Genomic DNA, 25713 nt, shown 5'->3' on the forward strand with positions numbered 1-25713 from the left:
CCTGAGACCGACTGCTCCATAAATGCTGGGAAGGGTGAGGATGGCAGGGGGAAGCCACCGAGCTGCTGGCTGCCTGACAGAAGGCCTGCATGGCGTCAGATCTGAGAAGGCGGCTGCAGGCTGCAGGAGAGGCTTGCTCTGTGAGCATCTGCTGGCCACAGCCTTTGATTCTCTTTGAGGCATGTCCTGAAGGCTGGGACTCATCTACACACAGAGGTGCGGACGTGAATGTGGGACAGTTATTCGCTCCTTTCAAGTGAGGGGCTGTGCGGAAACTGGCAGGCACAGGGTTTCCTTTGGTGTTGGGTTTGAAGGAAGCAGGTTTATCCAAGAATATAGCATCTTCCCATCCACCTCCCTCCTTCTTTTGTTTCCTTACCTCCCCCTCTCAGTCATTCAAAGTGAGGGCCTGCTATGCACCAGGCACTCTGCGTGGTCCTGTGGGGGAGGAGGAGGTGACTCAGAGCGTTCTGCCTGGCAGGTTTTGTGCTGATAACCTATTCCCTATTCTGGCCCTGGCTGTGCTTCCAGGCATGGCTCTGCCAGTTCTCTGGCAAAGCTGAAAGCCACTTCTGCTAACCGGTCCAGATTCCCCTCCCTTGGAAGTTCTCAGCCCTCCCTGGATAGCCAGTGTGCTCAGCGCAGCTTTACTTTTTAAAGTAAAGAGAGGGAAGAGTGTGGAGGATAAGATTGGGAGTCCCCAAGTGGTTTAGGTCTTAATCTGTAGGTGACAAAATGGCAATGGGGCACATATTCTACTTGAAAATTTCATTCCTACAGGCTTAATTTTGTTGGGAAGAATTGGTCAGACCAGCTAGTATTTTTTGTATACCAATAGACGCAACTAGAATATGTGCCCTCCCCAAACCCACCAAACAGACTGTTGCCTGCTAATCAAATCTGACTCCTTCATGCCCCAGGCAAAGTCCTATCCTGCCAGGAGGATTGTTTAGGCCTCCTAAGCTCTTTGAGAATCCAGCCACAGTCCTGGTCATCTTTGTGTCCCCTTCACAAGCAGTTGGGTACCCTACAGAGTCAGGTACCTAGTAGGGAATGGATCAAAATGAAGTCCTCTTGCAGTCCTCCTCCACGTCATGCTAGTGCATTTGGCAGTGGGGCATGTCAGAATGCACCTTCCAGCACTGCTAATGAGCCCCCATAAGACTGCATGTTTGATCTGTCTATTCCTTGAGAAGGAGCAGTGCTTCCTTTTTTTCTAACAATGTGATCTCCATGGCCTCGTGCAGAGATGGCATTCACAAACATGGTTGATTTAAATGCTGTTCCTTTTTGTTTGACAGCAGCGGTGTGTTGGGCACCATACGTAGAAAGATGATTTTGCAGAAGTCATAACTTTATTGCGTTTGAATCATTGGATTTCCACGTATTTCAAATGGAGAAGTCAATCACCAGCCAATTGTGCTTAGTCTGGTCCAACTACATTTTCGTGCAATTGCTTTGCATCTGACACTGAATTAGACAATCCCCATCCTGCCTGATGGGGATTCAGGGTCCACAGTGACGTCTTGCTGCCCATCCCTGAAGTGGGGGTAGGGCTTTTCCTCACCAGCTGGCCACAGAGGATCAGCTGGACATGTGCTTGGCTCCTGCCACCTTCCTGGACCTTTCTGGCTCTGGGTGGTAATAACAGGCCTGCGGCTCAGCTGGTACAGCCCCTCCTGAGGGGTGCCAAATTGCTGCCCCTTGGGGGCATCCTGTTCCTTCCTCTGGCATTCAGAATAGATTTTGCAGCAAGTGGGCCGACTAGACTCCAAAAAAAAGTCTTCACTCTAGCTTTTCAGGAAACTTCAAACTTATCAGCTTAAAGAACAAGGCGCAGAGGGGAAAGGAGCCCTGACAAGGCTAATAGCAGGGGTTTCAAGCTGCGTTTCGCAAGCCAGTAGCAGAGCGCTCACGTGTTGGTTCACTGGCATGTTCCGCGGCAGAAGCACCCCCACTCTGCCTTCCCCCAGTTCCAACTGTTGGGCTGCAGCAGGATTCGGTCTGTCTGGGCAGAGCTCCCTTTGTGGAGCAGCCCTCCCCACTCTCACAGCCAGAGTCTGGTGAAAGGGATCCTTGCTTTCCCACCGCACACAAAGGCTCTTTAAGGGACCTGCCCGCTTCTCCGTGCAGCTGCAAACCGGAATCGGTGAGGGCTAAGCAACCCAGGCTTTCGCCCGAGAATGAGTGGGGAGGGGTCCTGAGCAGCCTCCACGTCCTCCGAGAGCGGGGGAGGGAGGGAGCCGACGGCGGCGTGGATGGAGACCGCCGGCCCGCGGGAACCGGCTTGCGATTAGCTGCTTCCTGGGGTGCTCCGCGCGCCGGCCGAGCGTGCTGCCGGTGGCCCCAGCGCGCTGGCCGCGCATCTTGCGGCATGCCTGCGCTGAGCTGAGCCAGCGCCCAGCAGCGAGCCCGCATTCAGGCACCGCGGACTGGCTCCTGGCAGCGCCTGTGCAATCACCATGAATGCTCAGCTCTAGCCTCGGCGACAGCCTCCAGACCGCATGGATTTGGCTGTTTAATCAACCGAGATTACTGCCAGGGACGACTTGGGAGCCTGATCCGCGCTCCAGCTGCCCTGACAACTTCGGGGTTGGCTGTTTACTTCTCCGGATCCCCGAACCCGGAACTCTCCTGTCACTCTGCCGGCTCTGAAGTCAGCTGCCAGGACTCCGCTGACGGCATCCCCGGGAACAGGGGAGCGAGCCGGTTTAGGACGAGCGGAGACCCCTCAGCGGCTCAGCCTCTCGTGACTGCCTGTGTTGCGGGGTTCCGAGGGACCGTGCGCTGCCCGGGGAAGCAATGCAAGTCTCCATAGCCTGCACAGAGCACAATCTGAAGAGTCGGAATGGTGAGGACCGACTTCTGAGCAAGCAGAGCTCCGCCGCCCCCAATGTGGTGAACGCAGCCCGGGCCAAATTCCGCACGGTCGCGATCATCGCACGCAGCCTGGGGACCTTCACCCCTCAGCACCACATTTCCCTCAAAGAGTCCACCGCAAAGCAGACGGGCATGAAATATAGGTATGGATGTAAGATTCCCTAAACCCGGGGTTTCCATGCTCTATACAGGTGCAACGGAACGGTTTATTGCTTTGCAAAAGTGACTCGCTTGTCGGTGGGTTGCTCAATTTAGAATCTCAGGTGTTTTTAAAATAGCTCTTGAGGAGGATGGAAAAGCCCAAGGTGTGTGCATGTGTAATTTTTAAAAATATGGCCCATTTTGTATGTTCTAGACTTTGGGAGCTGTATAAATTCCAGTCTATGGAAGAAAACACAAACTGCTGGAAATGGGCAGTTAGATCAGCATAGTTTATCAGGAGCAAATGCGTTTGCCCTGTTTTATGCTACAGATGTAGCTTCTGTGATTATACTGTCAGAAATAGTTTCTCATCTAGCACAGCACTCCTATTTATCCTTTGAAAAACCAAGGTAGTAAATGGTAGGCAAAGCTTTTAAGGGAGTTCTGTTATAGAAAAAACACCTACAATGGTAAATCAGAATGAACATTGCCACATTTAAATCTAAATTACTGCTTGAAATAAAATCCAGAGGTTGTTGTAAAATATGGAAAGTCAATTGTTGCAATACTACTAGTTTCATCATCAATTTTTTTAGCTCACTCTTCCTTTAGGATATTTTCCAAAGATGGAAATCTTCCCAGTAATAGCTAATGCTCCTTAATACAAAGTGATTTAAGTTTGATAAGTAAAAAGAAAAAATCATTATTCAATTATGTAATTCTTACCTCCTCATTATATTTGCTTTGCACCAAGCTTTCTTGATTTTATTTCTTTAAAATCGCTGTGCTTCTTGTTTCTAAACATCATTTGTGGCTATACTAGAGAGAAACTACTGACTGATACATCTTCCAAAGGCTTTCATTACTTCAACTAGCAGATATGATTTTACTAATTGTTTACATTTAACTCTCCCTCATCTTTGTCAGGAACCAGGTTTGGGGACAGGATGTGCTTAATACAATTAAAACAATGCACACTTAAGATTTATTCATATGGGGGTGCAGCAGGAGACATTTAAGCCTATGTGTATGCAAGGTGTCCCCTGGAAGAAGTTTCTTTGCAGAGTTACAGGAAAGCTTCTCCTTGAAAGTATGTCAAGCACAATTGTTTTGATATATTTCTGAGCCATTGAGAAAGAAAGCCCTGGAATGAGAAAAAACCAAAACAATCTGTAGCTGAAGCTCTTGGCCCCAACTGCAGTGCAAATACAGGTAGTCTGCCTCCAATCAACCCTCAAGTGTCAGCAATGTGCCTCTGCTTTTCTTGACTTTGGCATGATGAAGAGGGAACCCCACAGTAGCAGTTCCCTGAGTGAGACCGCAGTCTGGCGCACTGGCCTTTTCTGCTGCTGCTTTGTGGCACACACCCAGCCCCTGCCCTGTGGACATGCAGCTCTGCTGCTGGGTTGGAGATGAACGTCTTGCCTTCCTGCAGGCCCCCAGGCCAGGACGCTCCGGAGTTAAGGTCAATCACAGAAGGTTGTTTTCACTGGAGACTCTGGCATTTAACTGCCCTATAAACTTTCTTTTTGTAAACTCGAAGGAATAAAAAGTAGTTCTTGTGGCAGCAGATTCACAGTTGTTTGTGGATGGCTGTGTAGGGGGAGTTTGGCCTTGGGAGCTCTTTAGGAAGCCAGGAGCTTTCCATTAAGGTTTTTCTGTCAGCATGCTCAACTCAGATTGGAAGGTAATGGTCTCTCTTTCAAAAGCTCAGTGCATGACCAAGACTTGCTTGGGTGTCTTTCATTACTGATGACTAAGGACAGCTCTTCTCCTACAAAAAGTCAGCCATCTGGGGTCTTCAGTGTACTTTGCACTGTTTGTTATTTTGTGACTAAGTATCTTTGCCCCCTTTCTGCTCCCCTTGTTCTGAATCACTCCGTCCATGGTGTCAGGTGTGTGTGTGACCATAACTTACCCCCACCCCCTTCAAGTTCACTCAGAGTGACCTTTCTGAAAGAGATCATGAGATAAGGCCAAATACTAAGCTTTGTAGCTTGGAAGGGATGAGGGCAGCTGTGTACTTCAGAGGAAACAGTGGAAATATTTTAATTAGCTGAATTGTCCTTTTATCACATTGTGATCCCTAAAGCATAATATGTATATGTGGACTATTTGTTAACAAATAGCAGAAAACAAATAAAAAAATAATGCTGTGGAATGGAGAAGGTCTGGATACTGCATGGGGAAGCTAGGGTGGAAATTCCTGGTCAGTTGGCGCTGAAATAATGTTCTCACTCATTCTGGAAGATGGTTTGCAGGGTCAGAACTTCTGTGAACCCCTTGGATGATAAAAAGCACTGTTATCTTGCGCTTTTCTGCAGAGAAGTTATTTTCTTCTAAGAGAAGTTTTCCTCTTAGTAGCACCCCCAGTTCTTGTGTTTACAGTATCTAGAGGTTAACCATTGCCTATCAGCAGTGTTGGTATATGAAGAGGCACTGCCCAGCCAGTGGAGATTCACTGAGCACCCATGGTGTGCCAGACATCCAGAGTGGGGAGGCAGACCCTAACTAAGGAGATGAACAGTTCAATAATAGGATTTCCTATTGTGGGACATTCTTATGAAGGCTACCTGTGGAGGTGGGGGAGGTAAGAGTTAAGCCTGGGCCAACTCTGTTATCCATTCTGAGGCTGCTGACTCTGTTTTAATTGTAGAGCTGGTGATTGTGTCTTGTGACAATCACTGCTCATATCTGTGGTCCATTTTGCTATCCCAGGGACTTGTTTCAGGTCTACCTGCTGTAAGGTATTACTGGCAGTTGAAGGTCTACTCTTTACCCTGACAGATAAGTAGAATGCCTTTTACTTATATAATGCTTTATGATCTTTCAATCCCAACTCACAGCATACATAGCCTGTGATTACCATCCCTTACTTAAGATTCCATGGGATTTGGATTTCAGAAAGAATTCATTCCCTTGTGCAAAGCATCTGTATTCTGCAAGGATAATGCTCCAAGTCACTATTATATTCTCACCATCAACATGCAAGAATTTTGCATAAAATTGACTGTTGTCTCAAGGCTAAAGATAGAAAAAAATCCCTAGAACATTCTTCCATTCAAATATTGTTAGTCCCAGAGAATAAGAGTCCCTGCTAATGTTTATCCTGGGGACATCCTGCATGTAAAGGGCACAGGACTACTTTGTTCTTTGCATTTTTACAGTTGTGTTTTGTCAATGCTTGGTAATTCCTTGGTTTTAGATTTGCATTTGTTTTATTCTGAGAGTGCATTACATCATGTTAGTCTGATGGAGACCTCAACCACATGTGGTAGATCCTAATCATGATAGATGTAACCACATGCATGAATATTCCATCCATCAAAATAGCAAATCACTCCGAACATAAGTTAAGCAAGGTATATTTTTTTTAAGTAACATTTTAGAATGATCCAGCTACTAATGTTTGCCATGGTCTCAGAGCTTCTGTCATTTCAGAGTAATCCATTTGCACTGATGACTCCCCCTCTCCATTCTAAAATTATTATTTTAGTTCTCGAACAATTTGAGTATCAATGGACCCAGTTTCATTGAGAAAAAAAAATGTTTGAAACATATACATCCATGGCAATATAATTTTGTTGTATATTATTACAAGAAACATGCTTTGAAAATTTAAGATGATTCTTTACAAAAAGAAATATTTTCTGAGCAATAATCTTTAAATTCCACTTGAAACTTCAGTCCTCCCTTTTCTAAGGCTGACCACACTTTACTGTTAATTTTTTTAAAAATAATTACAGCTTCCCAGGATTTTGCAAAAAGGAAAAAATGTACGGAGAATTTCTGTGACCCTTGAATTCCATATTTCTTCAGTGGTAGCACCTTGTGTATGGATAAGATGGTATCAAAATTAGGAAACTGACATTGGCACAGTCCAAAGAATATATTCAGACCTCACCAGTTCTACATGTATCCATTTGTACATATTTATGCATCTATGCAGCTTTATCTAGTGTTTAAGCTTGTGTAACTACCACCATAATGAAGAAGCAGAGTTTTTCTGTAACCACAAGCTTCCCCATGTTACCCCTTTAAAGCCATGTCCACTACCTTCTCCCCCATCCAAGCCCTTGGTAATCACCAATCTGTAAGCCTTCTCTATAATTTTACTTTTTCAAGAATATTAAATAAATGGAATCTTATAGTAGGTAATGTTTTAAAGTTGACTGTTTCTCCCTCCCAGAGGGTTTATGCAGGGAAGTGGGGAGAGAAACTCTTGCCACCATATAAAGGTGTCAGATGATGACACCGTGGAGATTGGGTGGGCCATTTAGACAAGATGAACGCCGGCAGTGGGGGAACAAGTAAAGGTTTTGGAGCAGGTGTATGTCTCAAAATTCGGTTAGGCAGGGTTGACTCTCACTGTTTTCCTCTTAAAATCGAAGAGTTGTAGGTTTGAAACAAGAGAGTTTGTGTGGAATTTCATGGCTCTCTGTTTTCCTATAGAAAACCAAGACTATATAGAAAGGACTCAGGACAGCCAACAGGTGCCCCTCCCATGACATTCCTGTCATAGCCTCTTTATTAAAGCACACACCGCATCTGCAGTTTTTTACCTCCCACGAATGGTGGGCAGATTTTGAATCAAAGCAATTCAAGTGAAAGATTAATCTTGTCAACTGATTACATAAAAGACCCTAAGTGTGTGTGTGTGTGTGTGTGTGTGTGTGCGTGCACGCGCGCGTGCGCCTTTGTGTGTGTGTGTGCCTTTGTATGTGTATGTGTGTGCAAGTCTCCGTGAGGGGAAAAGCAGGAGGAAAGGGGTGGACCTGAGAGGAGGAGGAGAAGAGCCAGCTTGGTGACTGTGTTTCAAGTAAAAATATTTGATTTTAGTCCAGAGAAGAGAGCAGCTTGGTTATTTAAAATGCCAGGCTTTATATTATTTTTTAATTTTTTGGTGGAGAATGCTGCTGTCATTTTCACTGACACCCATGGATGTGGCTTTTTCTCTCTACCTAGAGCAGGATGGTGGAAATGGGTGGGTGGGTAGGGGGAGGCCTTCCTGAAAATTAGTTGCTGAGTCAACCTCGTAGAGTTTATCCCACCTCTGTGAGGCACCAGTCAGAAGTCTGGCATCTAGGGGATGGTGAGAAAATGGTAGGAGGGGAGGGAGCCTCCTGGAAGTTTTTAGGCAAATGTTGTTCTAGTTCCGTGGTTTTGGAAGTGTGGGGCTGGGGTGGGGCTGTGTGCGTGTGGAGGCGTGAGCGTATGTGAGCATAGAGGAATCAATCCAGAGTTTCCAGAAACATCTCATTTTCTAACTGCAGTCTTCACTTTGGTTGTTACAAATGAAGTCCTTCATTCCAAGTCCACTCAATGACCCTCTTTAGAAGTGCCCTCATTTTAAAGAAGTTATATATTTTTAAAAATTCTACAAACACTTCAATTTATGAGAATTTGAGAATGTTCTGAGAGGAGGAAAAATCCCATCATATTCAAAGGGAAAATGGAATTCCTAAGTTTCACTTTGATTTTTCAAATTCATTTCATCAAATTCATAATCTCTCCTTAGTATATCAATTCATGAACAGGATAAGATTTGGGTTGAGGGAATCTAATCAAAATATAGGACTCTTGATTTCCTTGAGTATTCCTTAAAATCTTTTTAGAAGAGAAAACCCCCTTGTGAAAAGAGTTAAATTCACAAACATTGGTTCATATATTTCCTTTAAGTATGTCAAACCATTTAGGTAAATGACAATTAGACACTAAAAAAATGCTTCAATGTTGCAAGTTAACTGTGTTGTGTGCTTAAAAAAACATTTCTGTTAATAGCTTTCCACTCTTGGAATTAGGAAACAGACTGATTGAGGCTGAAGAATTTAAGGCAAAAATATTATAAATGTCCATTTCAACATTGAGAATGATTAATACACTGTGATCACTAGAAAATGAGTGAGTTTTCAGTGGGTGCTGCTGAGTTAACTTGGATGCCACCTTCTGCAGACACATTGCCCAGTGCAGAATGCAGTTCCTAGGTCAGTCACCTAGGAAGGCCAGGGATGGTCAAGGCCAAACGCAGGTCTCCTGACTCCACAGACTGGGTTCCGATGTTCCTTTAGCTTTTGCGTGGCAGCTTCTTGCTTATGCCCCATTTTTTAACACAGGATGGAAGCACAGTGCATGAAGCATTTCTAGAAAAGACAATTCCTTCCTGTATATATACACAGTTTGCAGCTCAAGCTTTTATCTCAAGAAGCAAAGCCCTGCTGAGTGCTGACAGCCACAGCAGCTTTCTCCATCACCTGCAGGGCAATTAGGACCCCAAAGTACTCCCAGGGCAGCTCTCTGCTGGTCCATGTTCCGAAGCGGGACATGAATCAACTTCCAGATGATGGCATGCTTAGTTGGCATGCTCAGCGTCACAGCGTCCAAAGCACTGGGATCTCAGAAAGAGACGAACAGATGCATCTGCTACATGTCAGCACTGGAAGGGGCATGCTTGGCCAGGAATTCTGAGTCGGACTTCACACCCTCTTCCGTGTCCTTAGACATCACTTTGAAAAACATGCTCCTGAAAGTCACAATCAAAATACATTTAAAAATCCTTATTGCAGGTTAATTTTCTGTTACCCAGACTGGAAACCCAAACAGAAGCCCAGCAACGATTTTCTTTTTCTTGAAATCGACAGCTAGGGAGGACTTTGAGAGCACTCGCGCGGGCCATCTGGTCCAGCCCTCGTGAGAAATCTGTCCTGTTTTTCCAATTTGCAACATACAGCAGCGACTTATAAAGGCCTCTGAAGAAATTGGGTAATCTCCTTTCACAGCAGTCATGAAAAAAACTGGCTCTTCTTTCTAAGAATCAGAATCATTCATTAAGTGTTGAAGTCCTCAAAGGAAGCCATAAGCTTCTTGTCTACTGTCGGGACTCTGGAGTCAAGTCAAGGAAGAAAATGAAGATAAAAGGGGGAGGGGCAAGAAAGGCAGACCTGAGGCTGGGTGAGGTGGCAGGCAGGGCACCTCAGACTCCTGTTGGCACCCAGGGCATGCGATTTTGTCTATTCTGGTCCTTGCACCATTCAGCTGGCCTGACTGTTCCACGGCTGAACCATCTGAGAGTCAAAACGTCACCATTACAAACATCCTTGCCATTAACTCAGCTCCTTCAGGACTGCCTCAGAAGCTTCTTAGGAGCTAGCTCTCATTTCCTGCTTTGTGAAGCTTTGGTATCTAAGAACTGTTGCTCAGACTCTGCTTCCTATTTCCAGATGGTTCTAGTTCTTTCTGCCTAGACTTTGTTTCCTGGCTCCCAACTGTGATCGTGTCTCTCATGGAAGCCCTGCCCGTGGTGACTACGTTTTCAGTGAGCCCTCCAGTACTGTATGCACTTCCAGAGGCCCCACCTTCTCAGAACAGAAGATGGCAAGATTGCCACGTCACAAAAAGGGTCTCTGGACCTTGTTTGCCTTCCCTGCGCTTGCTTCCTGTTCTAGGAGAAACAAGCATTTTTAATATTTTAGCCAATCTTTGAAAAATCACTGTGAAACATTTTAAAAATATCCCAACAGAGTTATTGAAATAATGGGTAATGACTATGCAATGCCACTTAGCAAATTCTATGAGATTGCCAGCTCCAAATGTTAGAATGGTGACAACTGGAATCTCTTGTATTGAAGAAATATAAAAAGATCAAATCTGATATGTTAAGTTCTAATGGCCATTGAGCATCCAGCTAGGAAAACCAACAGCTTATAATCGGATTATCTTGCTTTTTGATGTACTCTTATAAAGACGTTTTCTTTCTCATTTTTTAAACCTAGTATGTTTAAATGTAAAGGCAACTGTAATGACTAATATTAACAAGAAAAGTTTTCTCTACTGGTAATTAAATCTTTCCAGGAGAGTACCTGGGGGGGCTCAACTGAAGGAAATTGTTCTCCATGATGAGGTTGCATCTGTTGGAGGACCCATCTGGCTTGACAGAACTCTTATATAAGTAAAGCAAGCTTTTTTCCCCCTGAGGAACACATGCTAATAAGCACCCTCTCTTCCACTTCTTTGAAATTAGTTTGGATTTTATTTTTTCGCAGCACTGGAAAGTGAACCCAGGGCTTTGTACGTGCTGGGTAAGTGCTCTACCACCACGCTACCTCCTTGGCCCAGCTAGTTGCACTTTAAACCAGGTTTTTATGTAACTGGATTTTTGTTTTCAGTTTCTTTGGCCTGAGACCACAACAGGCTCATTATAGAAATCAACTGAGAAAATAACATGGCTTTAATGAATGCCACTTCTCTCTCAACTCAAGAATTAGCAAAGGTTTCCTCTGGGGCTTTTGATGAAAACAGACCTTTGGACTAACTGCTACTCCATTTCCTACCTCTTGTGCACAAACTCTTTGCATTCCAGAGTCTTTGCAGTTTCTTAAAAAAAACTACAGATGCTCAGGAGAAATCTTAGCAGTCTGGGTCCAGAAGGTTTTGCATCTTGATGGAAAACATACTGGTTAAGTTGTTTTTTTTTGTTTGTTTGTTTGTTTTTAAGAGAGAGAGAGAGAGGAGAGAAATTTTTAATATTTATTTTTTAATTTTCGGCGGACACAACATCTTTGTTTGTATGTGGTGTTGAGGATCAAACCCGGGCCACACGCATGCCAGGTGAGCACGCTACCGCTTGAGCCGAATCCCCAGCCCACTGGTTAAGTTTTAATGAAGAGAAAAGAAATACTAATACTAAGAAACCCAAATAGAAAGAGGGTGTTGGGAAATTCATGGCCTCATTATACCGTCTCATCTAGTAAGGCCTTATTTTCCATTTTCAAGAAAGGAGTTCAAGGTTTTACTTTCACTCGAAATACAATTTCTTCCAGAAGTATCCTGTGGAAATCAGGAGGCTTGGATCTTTGTTAATAAAAGTTCCAGATAGAGCTCCTCAATCAAAGGAGCAAGTGGACATTTGCCTGAGGACTCCAAATTCCAGCAGATTTCCCTCAGTTCTGTTTCAGAGCAAGAGGTGATTTAGGAGGACAAACAGCAAGTCTCCTTACAAAGCAGAGCTAGAATTTCATACTGTATTGGTTTCCTGTTGCTGCTGTAACAAACGACCAGAGTCAGTGCCTTAAAGCAGTGTTTTGACTCCTTCCCAGCCTGGAAGTTAGAAGGTGCATTCCTTCTGATTTTGTCAGGGTGGAGATCCACGTCCTCACCTTTTCCAGCTCCAGGGTCCCTGCAGCCCTCCTTGCTGTACTCTCACAGCACATCACACCTGCCTCTTGTTCCATCTGCACTTACAGATGCGTGCTGTGCCCTTGTAAGTCCCCTCTTGCTCTTTCTCCAGCTGTGGTAACATCAGCCCTGGGCAGCCCAGGATAATCTCCCAGTCTCCAGATCCTGTGCTTAATTACATCTGCAGAGTCCCTTTCACCTTGGGAGGTCAGATATTCTTAGGGTTTAGGATGGGGACACAGACATCTGCCGTGGATGGCCGGCTATGCAGATCCCGCTAATATGTTACACAAGAGAGAGGCAAAGGGGCTGTGCTTTCAAGCACATTTCAGATGTGCTCAGGTGAGGTGAGACCCACAAAAAGGAATAAGGAAGTGGTTAGAAACGCAAGGTGCTGGGTTTCTCTGCATAAGACTTCAGTTTGGGTTTTGAATCAGAAATAAAAGCTTGTGTTTGCAGCGTGTGGCAAAGTGTGATAAAGTTTAATGGGTTTGGGCCTTGGCCATTACTCAAGGGCATCTGCTGCCTGAATCTGTTCCACCTCCTTCAGGCTCTCACTAGGATCTGGGGTTAAGGGACCTGATGGAAAAATCAATGCATACACACAAAGATCAAGCTGCAACACACTATCGTTAAAATACCAGTAGTTTCAAAAATACATCTGCCTCCAAATTCCATGACGGTGATCAGTGTAGAGCGGGAATCTCACTCTTTCTTGGTGCCTGGGGCCCTGAGGATGTGCCTGCACCTCTGAGTCCTGATGGAGGCCCCAGGTACATCATGGAATGGTGTCTCCCTCCGTGAGACCCACCCTGGCCTGCTTCCTGAGCGCTGCCTAACAATGCTGCAGAGAAGGAAGGGGCTTCTAGGAGGGAGGGGAAGTTCTCTCTCTGAACCTTTCTATTAAATATTATCCACTTGAAGCCATTAGGTTATTGTATTTTAATCACAAAGCAGCTTTTATTCTTATGAAGTTTCTATATTCTCTGACAAAAATCCAAATGTCCTAAATCTGATGCCGTTTCCCTCTATGCAGCTGTCTCACACACCCACAGAGGAAGGCGGCTGCTGTCAGTTCTTTCTATCCCCTTCCAAGGACCTGCTGCTCATCCCCTAGTGCATGGAATATTGGGCTTTGAAGATTAGACTGCTGATCCCAGACACTTAAGTCTGTATGCCCTCTCTTGGTGTGTGAACAAAAAGTACCAGACTGCATCATATTTGGGAAGAAATATTAGTGGTTCCAAATTAAAGTGAGTTAGGAAGCGATTGACTAGGAATTCAGAGACCAGGGGAATGCAGAGTTTAAACTCAACCTTGAACTTTAATTCAGTCCCTGTGGCCAGATGTTTTTGCCTGGAAGCTGTAAGAGACATGTGCTTGAGTAAGAGGGGAAAGGAGGAAATGAGAACTTTGGGACCTGGCTGAATGTGAGCTGTGTGGTCACCCTGCCTCCCACAGCTGGATGCAAACAGGATTGGAAGGCAGGGTAGAGGAAGCACTTCCAGAGCAGAGGCTGTGGCCATGCAGGCCTCATGGTGCATGGGGGCTGGGCAACCTGGGAGCATCATCTTCACATAGATAGGAGGGCAGTGTCGAGGGCAGAGCATGCCCAGCCTGTCCTGAGCTGCCTCCAGGGAGGAAGGGAAGAGTGGCACCAGTTCCTCACTGTCTCCCGGGTCATTGACACCAGAGTTCCATTCTAACTACATGGATTTTTCTCTTTAAGCCTAATGCAAACCCAATAGCAGCATTCATTATTGTGGAAAAGAAAGATAAGCAAGTTAAGTCACATGCTCATTGCACTAATGAGTTCTGCCTGATGACAGGTCATCAGCAGCCACTGATGGAGTAAATGTGAGGAGTCCAGTACAGGACTATCACAGAAGGCCACACTATTACAGGACAATACCACCCATCAAAGTGTCTGGCCTTGCTTCAATAACAACTAGGTTTAGAAACAGAAGCGTTCACCAAGTGTCGGCTTATAAATTTTGCTTGTTGATTATTCCTATCTCCTACGCCAGCCTGATCTGTCCCTATTTTGAGATAGAAATACCTTGGGAACGGGATTTGACAAAAGACAAATGCTAATTATCAAACTGTCTAGATAATACTCTTTGCCAATAAAATTTTACTTTATGCTGATTGCCTTAAACCAAGGGATATAGGAGCTCAGTTAATATGAACTTCATCCTTGAGAAAAACTCTGAAAGGGCATAGCAGGTAGTGTCAAGGCCATTTTCAGTTATGGTAAATGAGGCACAAAAACAGAGCTCAATGATGACTCGGGCAGCCTAACTCTTGGAGTTGTGGTTTCCATTCTATGCTTAGGAACCCTCTGCCTGCCATCCCATAGTGACCAGCCTGTTTCTGCCCATAGTGACCAGCCTGTTTCTGCCCATAGTGATGCTGAATTGAAAGAGATCTGACGTTGGCAAAATGCCATTCCTGTTGGCTTGAGGCAGTGGGTGGTCCACACACTCAGTTCCTCTGTGTTTCTCTGCCTTGCAGCGCTTAACGCAGGAGCTCAGGGCTACTTCTAGAACCCGCAGGCTGATAGAAGCCACTTGGATTTTGTGATTGTTTTTGACAGTCGAGTTGTTAGAGCTCTGCCTTGGGGAGGAGAGAGTGCATCTTCAGGAGCCAATAAGTGATGTGCACTGGATGCGGGAGCTCACCTGTGTTGAAGGTGTTCCTCATGTGCACTTAGTCCCTAACCAGTACTGAGCATTTGCCTGTTTGTGCATCACACTCCCGTGGGGCAGGAGGGTGGATGCCAGGTGGCAGATTGGCACAGTAGTTAAAGCACCACACTGTTTGTTTACCCTACTTTGCCTTTACTGGAAAGATCTGGAAGGTGCATCTGGTGACAACCTTTTCAGGGCTTAGGGCTATTTTGAAGATTGCATGAGATAATATGCATGCAGTTCCAGTTGTTATCCATTATAGTTGTCATTAATATCAATCTCAGCATGACATGGGACAAGGGGACAAGAAGAAATGAGGTTCTCTGAGCATTCAATATGTTTGCAATAGATTCTATTTTAGCTCTTTTGCCCCCTTCAGAATATTCTTACTTTAGTTGCTTCTATCCCAGCATGGCCATCTGCTGTGTTGTGAGTGATGATGAAGGTTTGTCACACCCTTGGTGCAAGGCTTCTGTGGTAGTGTCACACCTTGGCTTCCAGGGCAGCCCTGTTTCTCTGCCAGACTTGCCTGGTCCACATTTGCAGTGGCTCTTCTTTCCCCTAGAGATAGGAATTCTGTCTGCTTTTGATCTTGGCTGCTGAAGAGCATGACCTGTCCTTGCAATCTCCCAAATTATTTTGCCATAATTGCTAGAAATGAACAGTTGTCCACAGATGGTTCCAGCAACTGAGTTAAGGTGGCTCTCAAAATTGCTTACATTACAACAGAAGGAAACTGAAACAATAATGCTAGGAACCCAGGATGTTTGTCCTGTTGTTTAGACACTAGAGTCTGTCCTTCAGAAACACTTGCAGGCCATTCACTGTGTCCTAAAAGAGACAGCACAACTGTTGCAGGGTCTTGGGGAAGGGCCATGCAAGGGCTGTTTGCGTCTTCCTTGGGTTGACTTCCTGGTAAGAATAAGGATATACAGCAAATGGTGATTTCTTGAGTCACTACCTGATCCTTTACAAAGAGGGGCAGTAAAAGTGACAATGATATTACCAGCAGGGCGTGGTGGCGCACACCTGTCATCAAATCAACTCAGGAGGCTGAGGCAGGAGGATCACAAGTTCAAGGCTAGCCTCAGAAACTTAGACTGCATCACAAAAATAAAATTTAAAAAGATGAGGGATGTAGCTCAGAGGTAGAGTGTCCCTGGGTTCAATCCTCAGTACCACAACAAAACAAACACAACATCTATATACTAAAGGAGTGAACACACTGAGTCTCTAATATAGAACATCTGCTTGTGAATTTTATTTGGGGAGAAATTATTTATATTGATAAATAATAGTTACAGGTTTGCATTCAGTGATTAATGAAAATAATATAACAATTTGGATTTCCAGCCTTAATCAGGAGGTAATATACCTGTGGGGCTGATGGAGACTTGGCTGTGTGGCGGTCCAACCCTCTGGCCTTCTTTCAGTGGCTGTAATGGCTTGGGGACTGGATCCCCTGAGGCTCAGGTGGGGCAACTTGAGACCCCAACTCCAGGTCCACCACTCTGCCTGCAGAGAGCCATGTTTCTTCTGAGATTCAGGGATAAAGAAGGGTCTTCTGGTTGCACTGGGATGGGTGTGGCAAGACCATTTGGAATTAGCATGTGGGGTTGTCCCTGCACCCTTTATCTATGCTCCACACTCAGGCAAGTAGCTCATGCTTTTTTATTTGCGGAAAATGTGGTTTTTGTCTCCAAATACCTTCACCCATTTTAGAGAATCAGGCTTGAGAGAAGGCAGTTCCCAGGTTACACTGAGATTCTGCTGCTCTGGAGGCCTGGTGAGAAGTCTGGACCCTCTGAGCCTTGTCCTCTGTCCCCTATGCACCCAGCATATCTGATAGAGTCTCAGAGGGAATGATGGCCCTCGGGTGGTGAAGAGACTGGATCCCAAACCATGGGTTCCCAGTCCCTCTCAAAACCTGTGAAGTCCCTGTGTGGTTTGAAAGCAATGGAGTGAAGAATAGGTGATCTGGGCCAAAACTCTAACTGTGGTAGCCATGGAGAGAATTTCCATCCCTGGGGGGAGTGGGGGAACCCAGGAGCTGGGCCCAACCCTGTGACACTAACATGGAAGAGCAGTGGGAGCTCATGGTGCCTGGAAGCTGACTCTCCTGCAGCGTGATGGTCCAGACAACGCCTGGGCAAGGTTGGCATGCTGAAGGCTGGAGGGTGTGGCCTGGGTTCTGCCTCAGGCGCAGTTTGAAGATGGAAAGGGGGATGAGGATCCAAGTATCCTTTCAAGATGGGGACCTGCCAACCCAAGGCTAATGGCATAGACTTTGTACTCAAAGAGACACAAGCCTGCAGACAGACGTGCAGAGAGTGTGCTGATGTGATTTTAGAACTGAAGTTATTTTTATGGAGAAAAGGAACTTTTAAAATTTGAAGTTTGTTTTGCTGTATTTTTGTTTTGGTTCCCTTTCCACAGAAGAGAAAATATTTACTTGGTTAAAAAGCTTTCTGATCAGTACACTTTTTCTCAAAAGATTGATTAAGTGGTGTCTCCACTTAGGGACAGGACAGAGTTTGATAAGTTGAAATTGAGTTTCTAGTGTGGAGCCAGCTGTAGAGAGAAGATGAAGGAATTGCTCTGTGCTCTCACCTGGCCTTAAGAAAGGAGGAACCAAGGAGACTCGGTTCATCCCTGGGCTAAGGAAGGTGTCACCAGGCAAACCAGAGGCCTCTGAGTGGCAGCATCATCCCTGAACCCCAGGCACGATTCCCACCATGATGTGCAGGCGTTAGAAGACAGATCTGTCTCGTTATAAAACCACTGTCTATTTTTCATACAGAATAGGGTAGGAATCGCACAGAATACACAGTCCCTAGCAGAGTATCAGGCTCAGAGAGATGGGTTCTTAACCATTATGACCAATGTGATCTCGAGTGCACCAACTCACTCACCAAATGCTCCCAAGCACTTGCCCTGTGCCAGGCCCTGATCTGGGTGTTGAGAGAGAGGAGGGTGAGCAAAAGCAGTCTTTGGCTTTGAAAAGCTGGGGAGGAAGGAAGATTTTTAGTAGGTTGGGAGGCATTGTTGTGAAGGTAAACAGGGCCTGGGGTAGAAGCCGGGAGAGTGCTGTTAGACCCATTGAATGGGGACAGCTCTTGACAGCAACCTGGCACTGGGTTATTACCCAGTGCTGATTTTGACATTTTAATTTGGTCAGGTTGACGTTAGAGAGTGTCTCATAGTCAGCATCCAGGATTTTTGTGTCCTGTTTGCTGTTATTTAGTAGATGGTGGTTTTCAATGGATGGAGTGTCAGTGGAATATCAAAATAAAAAACGGCAAACATGTAAACCAAGAATATATTGGTATCAGCTTTCCGATTCTCACTAAAAGCTGTTTTCCCCTTTGAGTTTGGGGTGTGTTATTTATTTTTATCTTCTAAAAGAAAAGCTATTCACAATCCCCTCACCCCCACCAATGCCATTTTCAAAACTGAAACTCAAACATTTCATCAGGAGATTTATTAGAAATTTTCTTTTTTCTTGCCTTACCTAATTCTCTCTGACTCTATTCTGAGTTGTAAACAATAAATCCATTTTTTTTAAGTAAAAGGCAAGCATCCAACCATATGATGTTTTATTTTCCTGACACTTGAGATTTGAATTTTAAATTCAGATTTATTAATGGTTGCTTTTATTTATTCTTTTTTATACCAGGGATTGAACCCAGGGATGCTTAACCACTGAGCCACATCCAGAGCCCCTTTTTATATTGTATTTAAAGACAGAGTCTCACTAAGTTGCTTAGCACCTCATTAAGTTGCTGGGGCTGGTTTTGAACTTGCAGTCCTCCTGCCTCAGCCTCCTGAGCTGCTGGATTTACAGGCATGCACCACCACATCCCGCTGATTGTTTGAGTTTTTGATGAACAGAATCAATACTGATCAACACACAGACACATCTCTGTTTGGCTGATGAGGCTGCAGTGCCATTCAACATGGAGTTTCAGCCTCCCTGGTTTTTGGTGGGTGCTGGGGCCATCACAGAGTACCGCAGCCTGGCTCCCAGGGCCATGTTGTTCACCACGTCCTATCCAAGTCAACACACGTAGGTCTTGCTTGTCATGATCACAGCACCATGGTAGGGTCTCCTTAAATCAGATAAGGACAATGAAATAATAAAAAATAGATTGCTCCATAAAATTGTAATTTATTGAGTTCGATGTTATCAACCATGTATCCCAACTCACCCAATCCTTAGGGTCAGCATCAAAGAAACAGAACCTGGCCTCTGCCCACAAACAGAGGAGCAAGAAGGCCTGGCAGTTCCCAGGACAGGTGATGTGTTTGTAAGAGTCTGATTATTAAGACCCACAAGCCAGAAGGAGCAGGGGCAAAAGGCTGGGCTTCCCAGTGATAGGTATCTGAGAGGAGCTGTGTGCTTAGTGCAGAGGTTCCTTTTGTTCAGACAACCACCAAGTACAGGTACCAACACTTCATGGAGGGCTTGCTGAGGCCAGGGTCAGCAGAATCAGGCCTGGTCCTGGGTGCCCCACCCACTCCCCGGGATTAATATAGAGGCCACTGGAGAGAGCAAGGTTGCCTTGTGGAGTCGTGCAGTGGTCTTTCTCCCCTGCTGATCCAGATGAGGGAACAGGGCATTTCACCCCAAAACCAAGAGAGGAACTCCATAGGGATCACTGTTACCACTCTAACCATCCACCCTGCTCTAAGAATGATGGTAATAGGACACCATCTGGGTGATTTTTAAGCCACTGGCAACTTCCAGTGTGGAGAAAGCATCAGGAGGGAGATGGCTGTGTGACATGGGGAAGGGCATGAGGTCTGGAGAGGTATGGAGGCAGGGTGCCAGTTGGGATGGTAGGTCCTGACCCCACCAAGAAGAGACTCAGGCTACAGACTGACAGGTGCATCAGAGGAGGTGGTAAGAAGCCGGCAGCCCAGTTCGACCGGCTCCCCTCACACAGGGTTCCACCTTCTGAGAACTGTCCACCAGCATCACCTGCTGATCTCCAAGGACACAAGCCAGGGCAGCAGTTAGGACCCAGATCTGGAGAGGACAGCACCCCCTGCGAGCAGAGCAGAGAGGAGACATTTCTGTTTCCCTCGTTCTCCTGAACAGACATCAGAAGAAAAAAAAAAAGGTGCAAAGAGGGGATGGTGTCTGGGGGCAGAACCCCTCTTCCTCTTCTCCTCTGTTCCAATGGTGTCTTGACTCAGGTAGAGCCAGGGATACAAGGAAAAGGGAGATGGGGATGAACTATGAGGCTGACATTTAAAAAGGAGCAGGGCTGGGTCTCAGAAAGCTTTTAAGAATGGAAGTGATGGAAAAGCACGGAATGGAGCCAACCTAACCTTGGTGGAAGTGATTACTCACTGGGAAAAGGGGGCACTGTGCAAAGGAGGAGGTGAAAGTAGAGGGTGGGAAAAACAAAGTCAAATGAGGTTGGTATCCCAGCAAGCTGAGGTGAGAGGATGTGCTGTGGGGGACAGGAAAGGGACAGAGTGGTCTTGACCATGGTCAAGGCTGCGAGGGGACGTGGGGCCTGAGTGGAGGTGGATGGTGAAATGAGAGAACAGGTGAGCCGTCAGGGGAGGTGGAAGGATGAATGGCTGGGGCAGGGGCACAGGTAGCGTGACCAGCTAGCGGCACACCTAGCTGACCCTGTCCAGAGGTGCCCAGGTCCCCGGATGTGGATCCGGCTCCATCAGAGAGCTGACAGGAGTCATGGCACTGACCTAATAGGAAGGGAGCCACGAAGGCAGCTAGCTGGTCTTGGGAGAGAGGAGCAAAGTTGCCCTTTAGGATGTCACTCCATCCCCCTGTGAGGGGCGGGGGACACTGAAGCACGGCTTGTTCCTCCCACGTCTTTCCTTAGCCCGGAGCGAGAAATGAAGGGGTGTGTTTGTGCCTGGCTCCTTCCTCCTCAACCTTGAGAGTGCTCCCTGGTGGCGAGGGTGGTGGAGGCTGCGGCTCCCACTCGGGAGCCAGGCTCTGTGTCCTCATGTGGCCGCCAGTGATGCTGGAGCACCCCATTTGCCATATACTTTATTTATGCTCCTTATATTTCTGCTGTTATCTATAATTTCAAACTGCTCTGTGCTTCCCCTAGCCCCTCAAAATGCATTAGTAACTATGGGAACCTGAAGCTCTCTGAAGGGCGGGGTTGGGGGGTGTGCAGATCTGCTGGGTGTGTGTGACAGCCTGGCCACGTGGATGCCGTCGCGAAGGGAAGAGGAGACAGTGGTGGGACCACTTTTGCCCACAGCATCACCTCTGGTAGGAGATGCAGCTATTTAACTTAAGACAGAAAATAAGGCTACACCTTCAGATAGGTTCCCAGAGGTTTCAAAGAGTACAAAAAAACAAACTATTGGGAAAACCAGAAAGGGGACTTTCAATACATTAAAATCAGTAAAATTTCCCCAAAGTGTATGTGTACAAAAGCCAATTGTGGAAATGTCAAGTATCTCATAATAATGAGATTAGATCTAAGAGTGTTTGGCCAAACTCTACAGAATTTGTAAGCTTACAGGTGCAGGTTGACTGCTCTCAGCCTCTCCCCAAGGCTTGGGAATTTCTCTTGGGGAAGGAGCAAGCCAATGGCTTCCTTTTAAGTCTGAAGCACCCCCCACCCTCCCCTTCACCTCCACCCCTTCGCCTCCCGCTTCTTCCTTTCCTTATGGTCACACCAGGACAGCAGCCTGGGTGAAGACATAGCCAGCCCCAAAGCATTTGCTACCTGGGTGAGCAGTCCCTTCCCTGCCTTGAGTTTCTTAAACCCTCACCCCACTCAGGACCTCAGCCTGCACCTTTGTGATCCACCTTTGTTTGCCTGAGGAAATACTGATGACCTTACAGGTCTATGGGATCAGTAACATACGATAGTAGCTCAAATTAGCACACATAAATGAAATTCAATGGAACAGTAAGCAAATTCTGACTAACAGAAGGCACAGTGTAAAAGGTTCTAGATCTTATTAATTCACTGAGGCCTTTGCTAGATCCAATGTTAAGATGAACTGGGAAAAAGGCCTCGGCGTTTGGTGGGCACCTCCTCCCTCCCTTTTCATGGACTACTGTGATAGGCTGGACAAAGGCCCCCAAAGATACCCAGGACCCAGCCACAATCACTTGTGACCCTGTGTGACAAAAAAGGACTTTGTCAGTGTGATTAAATCAAAGATTTCAAGATGGGGAGATTATCCTGGATCATCCGGGTCTTAACGTAATCACAAACATCTCATCCAGCAGGAGCACAGGGAGGCTGGCCCCAGAGGCGCTGGGAGGGATTTGAAGATGTTACGCTGCTGGCTTTGGAGAGGAGGAAGAGGCTGAGCGTCAGGACTCTGCTAAGACAGATGAAAAGGGAAGGAAGTGAGTGGTCCCAAAGCCTCTGGAGGAGCCCCTCGCCTGCCCCTTTCTGAAGCCCAGTGAGGCTGATTCAGGGACTCTGGCCTCCAAAACCATTAGAAAGTAAATTTGTATTGTTTTAAGCCACTAGATTTGAGATAGTTTGTTGAAGCAGCAAAGGGAAACATATAGCTACCTATCGCTGTGGTCCAACATCAAATCAGAACCTGGAAAAGACGGGGAGTGCTTGAGTGGCCAGAGTTGGACTGGAATTCATTTTTGTGCCCTGCTGCATTTGAGGAGTGATGGGTTAAGCTCGAGGCCCCCTCCCCCACAGAGCTTTTCTGTCTGCTTAGAAGGATCCTCCTAGCCCTGTGGGTAGCACTCAGATGTCAATTATTTTCTGCCAAACACTATTCGGTTATCTGGTTAGAAGTGTTGTATGTCCATGCAGTGGGACACTCCTGGAGGGCAGAATCCCATCTTTCTCTTTCTCTTGATGCATTCAGCCAATAGGTACTGAGCACCTGGATACACTGGGCAGAGTTCAGAGCACTTGAAGGGCAGAGCTGGAGTTGGAACTTACAGAATATTAAGGCCTGTATCAAAAGGGAACAAAGGAAGTGAACTCGCCTCTGTCGGGCATATGGCCAAGGGTCTGCACTAACTCTCACTCAAAACTCCAGCATCTTTGTGATGTTGGTGCTGGTGTCTCCATTTTGTAGGTGAGTAAATGGAGGGTCAGGGAAGAAGCCTGTCCTAGGTCACCATCCTGCCTGACCCTGGAGGCCAGCCCTTACCCATCCTCCTTCACTCTCCACAGGCCTGCCCAGCTGGGGAGCAGTGTAGGTTGTATAACAAAGGGTGAGCAGCCGAGGGGCCCAAGCCAGAACCTTGCACATCAAAGACACTGCTGCCAAGTGCATACTGTGGCCATAAATTAAGGACATGCGGCAAGTTGCTTAGGTGACTTCAGCCCCAGATACAAAGGACTGATTGCCCTTCATCCTTCCATGCCCATATTTATAAAATCCAGAATCCTATGAGAAAGAGGCAGGAAGTTGGTCCATGCTTTGTCGATAGGAAAATTGAGTCACTGAATAATTAGATGATATTTCCAACCTCAGAGGATGAGTCAGAGCCCGGGGCAGAGCTTCCTCCCAGTGGTGCCTGTGAGTGACAGCTCCCCCTCCAGAGGCTGCAGCCCGCTGGCCTTGTCGTTGATGGGAGAGTCCTTCACGGTCCACAAACTGTGAGCAGAGTAGGCTGCGGGCAGGGCATGCCCAGGGCTTTGCCTCTGCTTGACCATGTGACGTTGGCCAAGTCCTGGTGTGTCTCTGGGAGCTGCCTTGGACTCCACCGCAGGGGAGCATTGCTCACCCAAGGTCCTGGAGGCCCTCCATCTGAGGCTTTGTGGATTCAACCACTGGTTCTCAGAAACCAGTGTCAGAAGATCATCCGACATCCACTTCCCTCCTGATGATGGCAAGAACGAGACTCACCTTCTCACTGTCCCCTTATAAAAGCATTTTTTTTAAAAATCAAAACTGAAACTATTCTTATTTATTTCTCAGTTGATAGCAGAAATGAATCCAGCATATGAAAAACAAAGTTCTGGGGCTGGGACTGGGGTTCAGTGATCGAGCATTTGCCTAACATGTGTGAGGCATTGGGTTTGATTCTCAGCACCGCATATAAATAAACAAAATAAAGGTCCATTGCTAACTAAAAAATAATTTTAAAAAAAGGTTCCTCAGTACCTTTTCATAGAGATAAAAGCTTTTTACAAAACATATCTTCACACCCATATTCCCTTATTCCCTGAAGCTGCAGGTGCTCTTTATTATACACAAAAATTATCAAAGGTGAATGAAGTTTCCTTAATTTTTAAGATGATTGAATATGAACATGACATCTTAATGTTTAGAACATATAGAGAGTTGACCTACAGGCAAATAATAGTAAAGACACCGACAAAGGTTTGTGTCATAGGAGAGTGATATTTTAACCCACAGAACCAATAAAACCATTCCGCATGTATACACACACACACACACACACACACACACAACTTAAACACAGACGCAGAGACCCACGTCTCAATACTATTACAAATAGCATAATCCAAAGAAAACAACTTACATTTACCTAGCAGTCACAGCCCTTTAAGGTTTTTTTACATTTATTTTCTTATTTTGATTCTTACAAGAAACCTAAGCAGCAGGTGGAATGGGTCTTATTTTCCACATTCAAAGTAACAGAGAGGCTTAAGTAAGGCAGAAGGACAAGAGTGTAGATGGAGTGGAGGGCGCTGGATGTGGGGCAGCAAGCCCTGGGGGCACAGCAGCTCCACCTCTGCAGGGTGGGGGTGGCAATTCCCAGCAGCCAGGGTGGGTGAAAGGGACGGCACCCCACAGTGCCTGAGACAGAGCTGGGAGCATAAACACCACCAGGCTTCATTCTAACTCCACTCTGGGAAACAGAAGCCAGAAAGCGTGGGAACCCTGAAGATGAAGTCCTTGGAGACAAGTGCCAGGCACAGAGTAGGCGAAGAAGGTGGAGAGTGGAGGAAAAGCTGAGGGTCCGGCAGGGACCATGTCTTAGGGTGGCGGTGGAGATGGTCCAGGAGGTTAAGGGGGAATGACTAGCCCATCTCAGTTGCTGAAATATTCATTTTTACTATTATTCTTATAAGCATTTGGTGTTGATTTTCAATTTATGCAAGATAATTCTGGAATCTTGGCTGAAAAGGACCTTCTTTAATCTGGAACTTAGAATAATCATTCTGCTCAGAGGTGAGATGGTACATCAGATGTTGGAAGTATAATTCTAGGCATCTACAGGAATAATTCATAGGATTAAAAAGGAACATTTGTATGTACATTTTAACATTGTGCCTGGTGACAGTGTAATTAAGATCGTGTAAGAATTTCCATTGTGTCTTTCTATTTTCAAGCATTTCTAACTGGTTATAAAATTTCACTCTGGTGAAAATTTGGCTTACTGTGTCTTAGCTTTCATATGAAAAAATTTTTACAGAGAAAAACATTCTTTTAATTGTCTTTCACTTGAGTAATGGAAGCTGTGTGTGCACCATGAATGTAGGTGTGTGTTTATCCATTAGCACATGTGGTAATAGCTCTCTGTTCCGTTTTCCCTCTTTCCTATCTTGATGCCATTAACCCTGCTACTTTATAAGATGACTCAGAAAGATGACTCACCTACAGTTCCACCTTAGGGGGAGAGAAGAAAGAAAAGAGCCATAAAGCGGGGGAAGACAGGGGTGCAAAGACTAGCAATAGGCAGATGCCTCCAACCACTGTGCAGATAGCACCCGAGCATCTACGAGCCCCCGTGCTGTCCACAAGGCCAGCTCCTACCGGAGCTGAGACACAGCTTTACCTTGTACCAAATGCCTTCTTGGATTCACTGGAAAGAGCAAGGATTAAGTTAGCAAATAACACTACAGTGCAAACAGGACCTTCCAGAATCTTGTTA

General features: G+C 45.9%; 1 protein-coding gene across 2 annotated transcripts in view; it reads left to right on the plus strand.

Moving 5' to 3' along the window:
- The window catches only part of Kcnab1 (potassium voltage-gated channel subfamily A regulatory beta subunit 1), a 308966-nt gene that overhangs the window by 90641 nt on the left and 192612 nt on the right, over positions 1-25713 (plus strand). Inside the window, exon 1 of one of the 2 annotated variants that reach the window (XM_046431731.2) lies at positions 1636-3023. The exons of the other annotated variant lie outside the window; for it this stretch is intronic. Within the exon in view, the coding sequence (XP_046287687.1) occupies positions 2803-3023 (221 nt within the window). The 5' untranslated portion in view covers positions 1636-2802. Of the gene's footprint in view, positions 1-1635; positions 3024-25713 lie in introns of those variants that run through there. 2 annotated transcript variants of the gene reach the window in all.

The sequence above is a fragment of the Marmota monax genome, unplaced genomic scaffold, assembly GCF_021218885.2.
Source record: "Marmota monax isolate L192 unplaced genomic scaffold, Marmota_monax_Labrador192_F-V1.1 WCK01_AAM20220418_F8-fsc00022, whole genome shotgun sequence".
NCBI classification, from domain to species: domain Eukaryota; kingdom Metazoa; phylum Chordata; class Mammalia; order Rodentia; family Sciuridae; genus Marmota; species Marmota monax.